Source organism: Sphaeramia orbicularis, chromosome 17 (genome assembly GCF_902148855.1).
Source record: "Sphaeramia orbicularis chromosome 17, fSphaOr1.1, whole genome shotgun sequence".
NCBI classification, from domain to species: domain Eukaryota; kingdom Metazoa; phylum Chordata; class Actinopteri; order Kurtiformes; family Apogonidae; genus Sphaeramia; species Sphaeramia orbicularis.
The window spans coordinates 20,738,611-20,753,563 of record NC_043973.1 but is presented as its reverse complement, the minus strand read 5'-3'; the positions used below and the strand labels follow the sequence as shown (position 1 = coordinate 20,753,563).

Below are 14,953 nucleotides of genomic sequence, written 5' to 3'. Positions count from 1 at the left end.
GGTGATCCTCTCAACTTGGAAGACTTCAGTACAATTTTCCTCCCCACTGCTTAAAAGCTTAGATAAAAACATAATCGATGTAAGATTTAATAAGAACATGTCATCCTAATTTTCCATCACTGCAGCTCAACCAAAACCAGTGGTTACAGCGCATGCATATCCATTTCACACTCTGTCTCTTTTCAAAGGGATCAGAAGCCACGGAGACTCAACCTCACTATCCACTCACAGCCACGGTTGTCATGGTTACCATATGGAAAGCAAGCCTCGGCTCACTCCACAGAGCGTAGTGGGCAGCGTGAGAACTTCAGACATTAGCCATCTTCAACAGAAGCGAGCAGACCTCCCGCTGCGCGCCTCGGCCTCGCTATTCACCGCCTAAATGTGTGCGTGTGTGGTCTCCTTCCACAATTACAAATTTCCATATCAATTGACACATCACCATGTGTTTCTCCCCTCAGCCGCTCATTATAGCAACTTAGGGTCTTTGAAAACCACCATTCGTTCGTTCTGGCCGCAAAGCTCAGCGGTGGGAGTCTTTGTTCTGCCATCTCTCTCTGACACTGAGGACTGCTTAGGAGGAGGCGGTGTGTGAGGCAGACAGCATGTGTGTAAATGTGTGTGTGTGTGTGTGTGTGTGTGAGTGTGTGCAGGTTTTGTGTGTTAGTGTTTACATGGTACAATGAGCAAAAATCAATACTTAGGCTATGATTAGCCCCGAGGCTGATCCCATCCAATAACTAACCAGAAGCAGACATCTCAAGCTCACTTCCTCTGAATTATCATCACACCAGCTGCTCTGTTAAGCAACACAAGAAAAGCCCAGGGACCAAAAAGAAAAAAAAAAAAAAAGGTGGATTCTCAATCATATGGGTTCCACCTCTGAGCAAGCTTCAATTCTTTAGATTTATGATAAGTTTTGCGAGCTAATCCTTTGCTCGTGGTTTGAATTTTGCTGAAGTCAGGTGCTAAAACCAGCCATGCATTTCATTTAATGTACATCAGTTCGGCCCAGTGTGCACTCACACCCTCTGCATCAGTCAAGGTCATGGTACGCCCTGACAAATATCAACTGTTATGACAAGCAGATTTACTACAGTGTGCGTGAGTGTGCCTGTGCGTGTACACGTAAGATAAACCATGTGCGATTGCCCGTTCATTAAAGCAAGTGGTGCAGAAAAATCGATAGTCTGTAGAAGGAGCTGACAGAGTGGACCGTCCCTCGCTTTGCACTGCTTCTGACACCAGCGGCACAAACAACAACAACAACAATAAGCTGGCAACAGCAGAATCCAACTAATAAGTTTACAGAAATAGGACAGTTAGAGGATAATACTTCAGAAGCTACACTGCAATACCTCAGAGAATTAATCCACACATTGCACATTGCCTCTTCTTCAAGTAATCACAACCATGGACAAAAGGAAATATGATTTACTTCGGAACATTAAACTTCACAGTGTCCAGGGGTATTTTGTGAAAGCAGACGAGCACAAAGGGAAAGATACTGTTAGAAAAATGTACAGTAAGTGAGTACATAAATAAAACATGTAGATATAGCATTGTGCATTTGTGGATCAACTGTGAATACACCTGTCGGCATATATGCTCATGAATAATGTGTGTTGCTGCTGAAGGTCTTCAAACCAACCTGCAGCTTCTGTTTTCCTGTCTCGCATTGATTAAACTGACTGATGAAGTGCTCTGTGATCCACTCAGGAGAGCAAATACTGACCACTACCACAAAACAGACCCACAAGGGACTGAACCGACCACAGAGAGAGACATATAAGCTGGAAGCCATTATTCTGATCTAGTCTCTGGTGAGCTCATCCATCCACTGTTTCTGTTTGTGCAGCAAAGATATTACAGTGTGAGATGTTTTTTTTTCCTTGTGTGTTTGTTTGCATGTTCATGACTTCGAGATCCGTCAGTCAATCAGTCACCCCTCGTACTGTACGCCAGCAGCCCAGATGGTTGCCCATGGCTTCCCGTCGATACAGTTTACAGCTGTTTTCCATCCTCACAACCCAGGAAGGCAGCTGAACCGTGCCTGCTGCAGACATGAGCTGCTTTCAAAAGGGAGCAAAATAAATCACCATAGAAATGTATGATAGTAAGAATCCCATGGGCGCTTTCAACTGCTGGGTGATAGGATGCTTCCTGTATGTGTTCTCATTATCAGGCAAAAAAAAAACCCCAAAACAAGTAGTAAAGCAGGTGGCCAGCCTGGAGCTTCAATCATCTATAGTGTGCTAAATCAACAGATTGTGTCGGGATGCAGGATGGCAGTCTCTCCTCCTGGTGAGAATAAAAGGTACAGTATATGCCTGGGGAATACACATAGCTTTTAGAATAAATAAGCTGGAGGTAAGGTCAGAAAAAGGTGCAAAGAAAAGAATGAACTGTCATTTTTTTTACAATGGGTGTCTTATTTTTTCTAGTTTTCAAAATAAAATTTCTTGAAAATGTCTTACTTTCACAATTTCTTTCAGCTTTGGCAACATTATAATAAGCCAAGTGATTAATGAGTCAATCCGTTAGACAAGTTTTAGGCAGATTTGTAGTAAAGTAGTTGATCTATTAAGTGTTTTGTTTTGTTTTGTTTTACTTTGGACTTAAGCCACAACTTTGTGTTTGCATCCATTTCTCTCCCAAAATGAGACGAGATCTCATTTGCAGTTCCATTCATTAGTCTTAATTGTTATTGATGTCGCCCTTTTCTTTAATCTTATTTGAAGATTAAGAACAAATTGAACAAACAGAAAAGATGGCAAAAAACCATGAAAAGCTTCACTTTAATAAATAAATCTTTAAAACAAGGCTATATACAGTTATTTGACTGATTACCGTGAGTACACTGCCCAGATACATGCTCACCAGTGCAGTGGGATCAGTTGTTTAAGTGATTATTTAATTGAAAATATAATTTGGCGACTATTGATAAGCAGTTGTTTCAGAAAGCGGCAAAATCCGTGTTGAGCTTCTTCTGTATAAAGATTAATAAGGGATTAATGGTTTTCTCGGCCGTATGTGGAGTCACTGTGATGTTAACATTTTAATCATGGCTTTAAGTTGTTTCAAGCTGTTTTTTGTAGTTATTTCAGAATTTTGCAGACTTAATTATTTATCATATTAATCACAGTTGCCACAGGAATGGTGCATTTTTGTGGGCCAGTCTGGACTTGCATCCTTTTGAACAAAAACCCCATAGAAGATTTCCATTGACTTCTTTTGTTTTAAACTCTGCAGCAAATAAACCTTTATGATACTTTGATGTTTTGTACATGAAAAATGAAAGCATAAATGAAAAACACCTATAAATTCCATAAATAAAAATAAAACGCTAACATTCAGCAATAAACAAACTTCCACAATGAAAAAATGTCACTACCACGAAGCCTCCAACATGTCATTTGAATTCATAAGCTAACTTCTTCTACAAAAACATTTCCTCTTTATGCAATCTGATCTATGCAACAGAATGAGGATTTAAGGGCAGATTTGTGACTATTTTTCTGTCCCTGAACAACCTCTCAATTGGCCATTTATCAGCAAATAGCTTCATAATTCAACTGAATATTTTATGTTATAGAGCAACACATGAAACATCTCTTATGCTTGTGCTCACCACAAGCTATTCACCAACCTACCGACAAGGAGGTGACAGAAAATGCTAATCCCATTGAGGTTTAGGCTCCCCACATGAACAGGACAATAGTGTGAAACATCTAAAAACAGACATGCGTTCCTCACCTGTCGGGCTGAGTGTTATTGTACTGATATTGTCTCCTCCTCTTTTGCTCTCTTCTTCCATGTTGCCAGGTAACAGAGCTCCAGAGCCCACAGTGTGAGACCAAGCAGGCTCCTCATCATCACGGGGGCCCGACAGTACTGGAGGATAATCCTGAGAGCTGTTCACAACTGTTCTCTCCACTGGGACCCAGTCAAGAGGCTTAAAGGGGTCAGAGGGGCTGCCCTGGTTGAGAGGGGAAGATGTTGGGCTTCCTGACTCAGCGGTTGGAGACTGTGAGGGGGACTGGGAAGAGGAGGAGGGAAGAGATGATGAGGGTTCCGATGGGGAATATGACTGAGAGAAAGTGACAGATGATGATGATGATGGTGATGATGGTGATATGACTGAAGAGGAGGAGAAGGAGGAGGAGGAGTCTGGTGCTAGGGTTGAGGATGTGGTCTCTGTTTGGGAGGTGGGTTCAGCTGTAGAAACGTCTGTGCTTTCTGGCCCAGTACTGGAGATGACTGTGGGCTCCAGAGGACTGGTGGTGGTGGTGGTAGTGGTGGTGGCAGTAGTGGTGGACTGTCCCTTCCTGTGACCCCTCTCTCTAGATCTGGATCTTTCTCTTGGTTTACTTGTTCCAACCGGGCGACGTGAAACTTGGATCTCCCCTTTTGCTTCAGCTCCGGTGATTTCCCCGCTCCCCTCCTCGTCCGCCTTCCCCTTCTCCTCTCCTCTTCCCTTGTCTTCTCCTCTGCTCCTATCCTCCCCTCTGTTCTTCTTCCCCCTTCCTCTTCCTCTACCGGCTCTGGAAGTCGCCGTCTCCTCCCTCTTCTCACCCGGCTGGGTTGTGGTTTCTGTGTCAATGCGGACCAAAGTTTCAGTGCTGGAGGAGGTGACTTCAGGTGCAGGACTGGAGGCGGTGAAGGTGTGAGTCTCTGAATTCTCCCACCTCCTGGTGCTCTCTGTAGTCAGAGACTTATTGGAGGCGTCCAGACGAGTGGGTGAATCTTCACTGGCTGGTGTGGAGTTCTCCCTCGAGGTACTGCTGAACCATAAACTTCCCCAGGAAAAGAAACCTGTGGAGGGCACAAAATAAACAAAACGCAAACAAAGAGAGGAGTCAGGAGTGCAATTATTGCACACAAAGAAAATAGCTCAGGAGACAGAGCCTAGGGTGAAAAAACTAAGTAAAAAAAAAATCATTTTATGGATTCAATTTGCTTTGCCAAGACTAAAACAAACACTTCTGAGCTGTCTGAGCTATCCATCAGCTGTTTTTATTTTCTTCACTCTTTCAGCACTTCAATAATATCAACCATGAGCTGCCTTAAGTCGTTTGCCAATTTGCAGGCGGTCTGTGTGTAAGCTTTTAAAAAAAACTACTGTCATTTTTTATCAGTTTCTGATATGAGAATAGTGTTCAAAAAAGTCCTAACCACAAATAAAACTGTCACAACTGAGAAAACTAAAAAGTGTCTCTGAAGCCAAACAAATGTGGACGCTCACTTCAAGCAGTCTTTAAAAAGGCACAAAAGATGTCACAATGTTCTGTCAGGATGCAATATTTTAGTCCTCACACAACTAATAACTAATACAACACAAGGTTCAGGCCTAAGACTTGTCATGCCTGGGTCTTTTTTGAAGTGATCTAGGCTATTTTCTGGTGATGACAAAGTACACTTGGGCTCAGAACTGCAAACCTTTAAGGCTGTCCATGCAATGAGCTGTGAAAACTGTTCAACCTCAGAACAAATTGACAGCTTCTCATGAACTATTATGTTTTCTGGCCTGACAGCGTCACATTTATTGATCACGCTATACTTAGCAACAAACACATCTTACTTAAGGGAAGAGAGAGAAGCCAAACTTGTCTTCAACTGTTTGGAAACTTCAGAGAGTCAGTAGGCGATAAGAACTGGATTCTGAGCTGCAAACTCTAAAACTATGTAATGAGGGATTTTATTTATACGATTTGTGACATTACATGGCAGCTTCAAATATTAGTCATTGAATGTAAAAACATCATTGTGTTACTTTCATACTTAAAAAATTCACAGAATAATAACAGTAGAATTATCTCACAAACCTGCACAAACAGACTCAGGGACAGCTTTTTCCCTAGAGCCATCAGAGCCCTGAACACAACCAGTCGCTGAATAAAAATATGCCAGCAACTTCATTCATGCAATAATTAACCTGTTTGTGCAATAACTGGAGAACACTGTACTGTACTGTAGTATGAATGTATTTTCTTTCAATACACCCCACTAATTTTTTAGATTTTGACTGACTGGATCCTGGACTTGACTGACTGGATCCTGGACTATCTCACAAACAGGCCCCAGTTTGTGAGAGCCCGTGACTGTGTGTCTGAAGTCCGGACCTGCAGTGTGGGGGCGCCTCAGGGCACGGTGCTCGCGCCCTTCCTCTTCACCCTCTACACTGCTGACTTCAGACACAACACGGACAGCTGTGTCCTTCAGAAGTTCTCTGATGACTCTGCCATCATCGGACTCATCACGGACGACGATGATGCAGAGTACAGAGGACTAACGCAGGACTTTGTAGACTGGTGTCAGCAGAACTATCTTCTCCTCAACGCCGGGAAGACCAAGGAGATGGTGGTGGACTTCCGTCGACGCCACTCTACTCCACCCGCACCAGTGAACATCCAGGGAAGGGACATTGAGAGAGTGGACTCATACAAGTACCTGGGTGTTCATCTGAACAATAAGCTGGACTGGACTCACAACACAGACGCACTGTACAAAAGGGGCCAGAGTCGTCTCTACCTCCTGAGGAGGCTTAGGTCTTTTGGAGTGAGAGGGCCACTCCTGAGGACCTTCTATGACTCTGTGGTGGCATCAGCGGTACTGTACGGTGTGGTCTGCTGGAGCAGCAGCATCACGGAGAGGGAGAGGAAGAAGCTGGACAAGATCATCAGGAAATCCAGCTCAGTCCTGGGCTGTTCTCTGGACTCGGTTCGGGAGGTGGGGGACAGGAGGGTCCTGGCCAAACTCAGGTCAATGCTGGACCATGAGTCCCACCCCCTGCAGGAGACTCTGTCAGCTCTGGAGAGCAGCTTCAGTGACAGACTGATCCACCCTCGCTGTGTGAAAGAGAGGTTTCGCAGATTTTTCCTTCCTGCTGCTGTTAGACTCTACAATGAACACTTTTAACCTGGTGCAATAATCCCATTTGCAATACACAAAACGGACACTTTTATTTATTTGTATCCATATTGTACATACTTTTAATGCATGCACATCTTTATTTATTTATTTTTTTTTAAACCTTCTGTGTGAACTTTTTCTGCACTGTCCTATAATGAGTGTTGCAACACTGGAATTTCCCCATTGTGGGACAAATAAAGGATTTCTTATCTTATCTTATTTTAAATTCTATTTATTGTTGTATTTATGGTGTTTTACTTATTCTTGCTTGTGTGTTATTTTTGTAATTTGTCACTGAACTGCACTAGTTGGAGGATCACTCTTATTTTGTTGTATGCACCGTCATATAATGACAATAAAGGCTTTTGACTTTGACTAAATGCAGGGTCATGTTAAGAAATACTTTGATAGAAATTATAACGTGGATGGAACGATATAATAACAGCAACAAAGGGCTGCTTTGTCCTGTTTCTGCTACTGTGTGTTTATCTTGTTCATTATTTTTATGTTTGTACTTGAAATATTTTTGCAAGCATTTATAATGGTATCTAAAAAAAGTCCTGTGACCCAAGTGTTTCTAAGTGACAAATAAAGATAAATATGGAATAAATTCTCAAAATGATAAGAAAAGGAGCTTCAGAGTTCTCTTTCTTCTCTGTTCTTGGATCTAAAAAGAGCCATGATCACACAGTGGCAGCAGTATTCTCCAGCGGCAGATATCCCAGTAAAACCTAGGCGTAATTAATAACATCCATGATGTTGCTGTACTGACGGGTTTGTTTTATTGAGAACAGAGCAGTCATTAAGAGTTTTAGCTTCCCAGGTGTTTTACCTGCTGTAATGAGTCAAAACGTCTGTTATGAAGAGCAAATATGTAGACTAACCAACTGTTCTTAATGTCGATGATTGTCAAGCATAAAACATATTGATGTAAAAGCACATAGAGATGCACCTTTTAATTTTATCCCATTAAAACCACGGGCAGGATTATGAAAATACTGCATGTGGAGCCTTTTAAAGCCGTATTCTCATGGGACCGGTTCTACCTATGGACCTCTGGTAATTTCTGGTAATTTGTTATAATTATCATTAGTGTTACTTGAAAAATAAATATTCCACTGTAAATGTCCAACCCTATTTCAGCAAACACATAGGTCCTGTGATTATATTAGTCAGCATCTCTGTGATTTGGAGGGATTTGCAGTGTTTTTTTGTGTAATCTGTGCATTTATTCAGCTGACTTCCTGGTTAAGAGTGATTGAGGCTGCACCGGTGATGATGAGTTAAAGTTTTGAAACTCTTTTGGCACTGGTGTAGTCCAGGGTATATGCCGGTATACAGTATTTATTTAAATAAGTGTTCAAAAAATAACTGAAACACCATGTTTGCTTCATGTTGAATACATTTTACATGAAAAAAGGTGAACGACACACACATCCAAAATTAGAGGTGTGCTGGATCCCAAAAAAGTAGAACGTGAGAAAAAATAAAGGAAGGTCCGCACAACCAGTGAGCTCCCAAACCATTTAATGGTGACGTTTCGGGCCGAGGCCCTTCATCAGACTGATCATCATATCTGATGAAGGGCCTCGGCCCGAAACGTCACCATTAAATGGTTTGGGAGCTCACTGGTTGTGCGGACCTTCCTTTATTTTTTCTCACGTGAATACATTTTACATTCATACAGCTGTTTGTGTGACCAATACCTACAAACAGCTCCTGATCAAGTCATGATAATTTTATAATAGTGAGCAAATACTACTGATGGATTTTTGGTTAAAATAAAAAGAGTAGTCTTACATGTCACTGTTTCTAAAACAGGGTGTTTTTCTGGACTACTTAAAAAAAAAGGCAAAAATTGAGAGTATACCGACTTCACCAGGGACCACTACACCACTGTCTTTTGGTTGGAAATTCAAGAGGCTCGTGTTGTGATGTAGGATGGATATCCACTGAGTGAAATCTTAGAAGACGCTGAGATGGATGACATGCAAAACAGTTATAGGAAGAACTATTGTTCTACCTTCCATAGTAGTCTGTATGTGGCAAGGTTATAATAGTTTAGGATTTTTCATTATAGTTTAGTTTTATTTAGTTTTGACTTTTTTTCTCTAATTCAGTTAGTTTTAATTAGTTTTTAGAGCAGGTTTGCTAGTTTTTATTAGTTTCCATTATTTTCTAAATACTTAGTTTTAGTTTAGTATTAGTTTTTTTTTTATATCTTTTCTCTTCTTCACCGTCGTATTCAAATAAATCCCAGACAGGACTCTGCTGCTCTCTCCCAACTTAGTCTCCATGTTTCCAGGTAGAGTGGGGACCAGAAGATGACTCTAAACGACAAGTGACGAGAAGTGATGGACCGTTAAATATGATATGGTGCCAGCAGCTAAAATTGCTTGAGGGAAATAAATCGATTTCGTATCAATCCGACATTGACAAAGACGAAAACGAAGGGAATTTTATCCATAATTTTTATTCGTTTTAGTTAGTTTTGTAAGCACACAATACAGTTTCAGTTAGTTATCATTTTTTTCTTTTAATTATAGTTTTTATTTATTTCAGTTAACGAAAAGATTTTTAAAATTCTAGTTTTCGTCATTTCGTTAGTTTTCGTTAACGATAATAACCTTGGTATGTGGTGGACCTGCTCTGGACATCAGAACCAGGTAATAGTTTCAGTGAAGTTACCTAAACACTGTGTTTCACTCTGTTTTCTGTTGAATGAAGTTAAAGTTGAACTCTTGTAAATGTTATATATATTTGTAAATAGTATTTTTCCACCCTTTTTGTTGCACTTGTTTTTTTAAGTATTTTTTTTAGCTTGGACATTTGTTTCCATTGGGAGGCACATTAATAAAACACCATGATTGCTATGCCATCATTTTTCCACACATTTTTGGTCAGTTTTAAAGAACCAGGTGACATTGTTGGTGTCAGAAGTGGGATCAGAACCAGGTAATAATTTTAGTAAAGTCACATTAAACACACAGCATTAAACCCAGACACATGGGGGCAGGGGATTAATTTATTAATCACCGGAGGTCCCCAGGTTTTATTAGTCTCATGCATAGGGCTAGATAACAAACACACAATTAAAGTTTATAGAAAAGATTAAAACTAGGAAAAATAACAGGAAATATTTTGCTTAGTAGACACTCATATATAATAGCCATAAATTTTACTCTTCTCACTTAGTTATTAAAGTTTATTATTTGACCTTGTAACATTTCAAAGCCCACCAGGGTTAAAAACCAGTGAAACGGTGTTCTTTCATTCATCCATCTGGATCATATTACAGTCAGATAGCAACTGCCTACAGCTACAGCCCTTCAACTGTCACACCTGGTGTCGATCAGCGCTTGTTAGTATAGGAACATAAAAGAGACGTGATGAGCTGCACTGAAAGGTCAGCGTGGCTGCAGTTTGTCTCATATCCGGCTACATTTTTACAGTTCTGGAAAGAGTCAATGGGCTCTGGGCTCATAAACGCAGCATCAAACTTACCTGATGTAACACAGCTGCAGATGCATGTTTACAATCAAATATTCATCTAATGCCCTTAAAACTAGACTAACTACTGACTACTTTGAACCACTTCTTACTAAATAAACGAAATTCTAATTCTTTGTTAATCTTTTACTATCATTCATACCCATCTATTTTTGTCTGCATCTTTCATCTGTTTTGTTTTAATATTAAATTGTGCATTGAATTGTTACCTCCGCCAAGGACGCTATGTTTTCATCAGGGTTTGTCTGTTTGTTTGTTTGCTTGTTTGTCTGTTAGCAAGATAACTCAGAAAGTTATGGATGGATTTTGCTGAAATTTCAGGATATGTTGATACTTGATACTGGCAAACGGAACAAATTATTACATTTTGGTGGTGTTCGGGGGGGCGGGGGGGGGGGGGGGGGGCGGGTTGAGAGGTCTGCGCTCTCCGAGTGCTTTTCTAGTTTCAAATATAGTATTAAAACCAAACCACAAAAAGATTTGCATAAAGAAAAGGAAAACATTCAAAAAGGAACGGGATGAAGTTTAACTTATAATCTCCTGCTCCTAAAACACCAAATCTAGGTGCATAAATACAGTGTATGACCTGCAGTAGATCGAGGTCAGTATGGATACCTTTGGGAGACAGACTGGACCGCCATTATGGACAAATCCACATCACATAATGAATACACTTCAGCGATCTGAACCAACACTTAATGTAACTGAAGTTTATAGCCTGGTTTGTTTCTGCTTACCTTCCTGACAGATTAAAGCCTCTGTATGTGTGACATCCAGACTTATCCAGTGTCTACAGTTTAAGGTCCAACAGAAACAATGGTTTGTCTGAGCATTTGCATCAGTTTGTAGTCGCTTTTGTGTTGTCATGTAGGCAAGGACATTTTGTAAAACATGTAGTGACAGATTTTTTTTTTTAAATCGAGGAAGAAAATATCTGTTTCGAAGTGTCTGTGTTATTGTGGACATGGTATAAGTCTAAATTGAGCCACTTTTAAATTAGCTAAATGGTATTTCAGGTTCTTTGTATAAATACATTTGTGGAAAAAAATTATTAGACCATCAAAAGTCATCAAAAACAATGGTTATGTAATCAAGTACTATCCGCCTGTGTGTATCATGTGACTAAAACAGACAGAAAAGAAAACATGGAATGCCTAAAAGCACTGTTTTTGTCAGTACAATGCCATAGCTATTGAGGTAAGAACTGAAGTGATTTTAGTTATTATCAAGAAAACATGGAAAATGGCTAGATATCAGTTCTGAAATTAAACTCCTATGAGCTATTTTTGTTGTTATCATTATATTTGTCCAAACAAATGTACCTGGCATTAAAATGAACAAGAAATTGAAGAAAACGAGGATGGTCTAATAATTTTTTCCACGACTGTATATGGAGTTACTGCAGATAAAAGTTTGAGGAATAAACAGGTAGAAATTCAGTTACATAGTTTAAATTGCACTTAAATTTCCGAAAAGTACTGAGCTCCAACACTTTCGGTGTCCTCTATTAATTATTCCAATTAATATTATATTATTCCAATTTACTCACATGTGGAAAAATATCTCTGATCTACTTACCAAAGTAATTACTCAACTCTACAAAAATAAACAGCAACCATAACATTAAAAATGATTACATCCTTGGATAAACATTTTCTCCTCTTCTAGTTGAATTTCAGCATTGTGTACTTCTCTTTGGTTCAGTGCTGTCAGGTTTTCCAATTAGTGTAGTTAAATAAGTACTATGTGAATCATCTTACCCTGTTGTGTGGTACTGGCTGGTTCAGACCCTTCATCAGTCTTTTTTGTGTGCATCTCCTCTTCCCCTGCTTTTTCACCAGGTGTTGGGGTCCCCTGCTCATCATCATTCCCCACCAAGTAGTTCCAAGGTTTCCACATGGATTTAACAATCTTCGACATCACCTGAGAAAAAGAGGATGGATGTAGACTTCCGCCGATACAGTGACACGTCTGTATTTTAAACCTAATTAAATCTGAACTAACCTTCTTCTCAGCAGGAGTTGGGTAAACCGGGGGTCGGAGGAACTCCTCTGAGTCTGGGCCAGGCTCCAGCAGCTCCCCCCAGTCTAATGAGCTCTGCCCTGGGATCAGCTGGAGGGTCACATACGTCCCCGAGGACTCAGAAGACCAGGGGTCTGAGGCTGTGAATGCAGTCAGAGGGATTACAAACACAGATCCACTCCACGGTCATGAATACACACCATTTTCAGTCTTTCACACAACCTTAAAAGTAGAGCTCTGATTAATATTCTATTGACTGAGTGATTAATAAATTACTTAATTAATACATTGGTTTGGTAAAAAAAAAAAAATAATAATAATAAAGTGCTTCTTAGACTTGTTTTCTGTTATTTCACTCCTCTATGACATTAATCCTTTCATGCATGAATTATGAGAACCTTAATCAAGATTTTATTCTAGACATTTAGGCATGGAAAAAAAAAAAAAAAAAAAAAAAAACTATGCGATTGATTTTTTATGATCCTATTTTTCATGGAGTTACCAAAATGTCCACTCAGCTGGACACCATGTGTTTAATGTTAGAAGCAAAGAAACATGTATTTACTGATATACTGTGAGAAAACTATGAAATAAATGCCGATAATTTGATGTTTTCTCTCATTTTAACATACCTGCATGGATATAATATGCAAAAAAAAAAAAAAAAACTTTTTGTCTAACAATTCACAATTTTTTCTGCTCAAACATGTTACTGCAGATCAGGTTTATCTAGAAGAGCAAAGTTATAGTAATGGTATGAATTGCAGTTTATGGGATGATGCCTAAGTGTCCACTATGTTGGCTGATATGGAACTAAAACAACAAAATCCATGAATATACAAGAGAACACCTTTGAACAGCTGTCCACTGTAGTGACCACTGTGCGTGAAAGGGTTAAACTCAACATCTTCAGGTTATGGAACACTGATCGTTATATTTCACTACACCAACAAAACTATTAACCATGAATCTAATCCACAATAAAATCATTTAATTACAGCCTTTCTTACAAGTATCAGTGCTGTGAAGTGTGGCCTCCTCTTCCAGGTCAACAAATCCAGTCCAGTTTGATGCAGAAACATCACTGCCACCTGAGGATCCTGCAGAATAAAAATGAATTTTATTCCTATTTGCATTCTTATTATGTTTATTGATTGGATTGGGTCAGTGGTTGGTCAGTTATTTAATGCTTTGACAGATCTGCTGATGATGTAAAACCTCTGCTAGTGGTGGTTTGCTGTGTAGTCCGGTCAACACTGTCCGTCCCTGTGGAGGCGGCATCAGTTGAGCCTGTGAGGTAGCTCCAGGGCTTCCACAGAGATGTGTAGATCTCAGAGATGGAGTCCGATTCTTTCACTTTACCTACAAAACAAGTCAAACAGATGTGCTGTTTTTAGAGAGTACAATGTTTAATTGTGCGGATAGCAGTTAGTAACAGCTGATCACAAAAACCAAAACTGAAATCTGACAGAAATTTAACCTCCACACATCCTGTTCTGTTTCACTCTCCTCTCCCCCACTGCTTCTGTCAATCCAGCAGTTTCACAAATAACATGGTGGTGGAATAGATAATGTGAATCAGAAATCAGTGTTGCCATAGCTACAACAGCAGCAATGGCATTTATTGTCCCTGTTACTACATTAAAAGCAAACTCAAGGCATCCACAGCTACAGGAACTGCCCTTTTTCTGTTGCAAAAGGGAGGATATGTTTACAGTGTGTATTATATTCATTAATTAATGTCATCATAAATCTGTTCTCTGTATGGTGCTTTTTCTTTACAAATACAAACAATATAAAAAATCAGTTAGATATTTAATTATTGTGGCCAGTGTTATATGTTTATAACAGCATGTAGTTGGTAATTGGAATACAGTTACATTACTTCAGGGGTGTCGAACTCATTTTAGTTCAGGGGCTACATTCAGCTAAATTTGATTTGCAGTGGGCCGGACCAGTAAAATAATAACATTGAAAAAAGTAAAATTATATTATGATCAGGTTCATATCTACAAAGTTTCCTTAAAAATCTGAATAACATGAACAACTTGAATTGTCTGAAGAAAAACAAGTGCATTTTTAACAATATTATGCCTCAGTTTATCAGTTTATCATTTACACATTTGCACTGCAATTTACAAAACATTTAGTAACAGGCAGAATATGGTAAAATTGCATTTACTTTTCTTAAGACATTTCTGTTTGCTCATATTAGTTCAGGTTATTCACATTTGTCTATAAAAGTGTAGTTTGGCAATGTAGACATTTTCATGTAATTTAACTTTTTTACACCAAAAAAATAAAAAGAGAATTTACAGTTGTCATTATTTATTGGTTATTATGATAATATTTTACTGGTCTGACCCACTTGAAATCTAATCGGACTGTATGTGTCTGTATGTGAAACATGAATTAAAATGATTTTGATACCACAGATTAATATCTTCAGTGTAATTTTTGCATTTCACAAATTCATCCCAGGGGCCAGACTGGACCCTTTGGCGGGCTG

The 14,953-nt window shown here is 39.4% G+C and overlaps 1 protein-coding gene across 1 annotated transcript in view; it reads right to left on the bottom strand.

Annotated features, from left to right (window-relative positions):
* Positions 1 to 14,953, bottom strand: part of LOC115437740 (neurocan core protein-like) — a 56,570-nt gene that overhangs the window by 20,878 nt on the left and 20,739 nt on the right. Inside the window, exons 8-12 of the mRNA XM_030161063.1 lie at positions 13,663 to 13,806; positions 13,455 to 13,544; positions 12,427 to 12,584; positions 12,183 to 12,345; positions 3,757 to 4,815 (exon numbers count right to left, since the gene is read on the bottom strand). Coding sequence (XP_030016923.1) covers positions 3,757 to 4,815; positions 12,183 to 12,345; positions 12,427 to 12,584; positions 13,455 to 13,544; positions 13,663 to 13,806 — 1,614 coding nt within the window. The remainder of the gene's footprint in view (positions 1 to 3,756; positions 4,816 to 12,182; positions 12,346 to 12,426; positions 12,585 to 13,454; positions 13,545 to 13,662; positions 13,807 to 14,953) is intronic.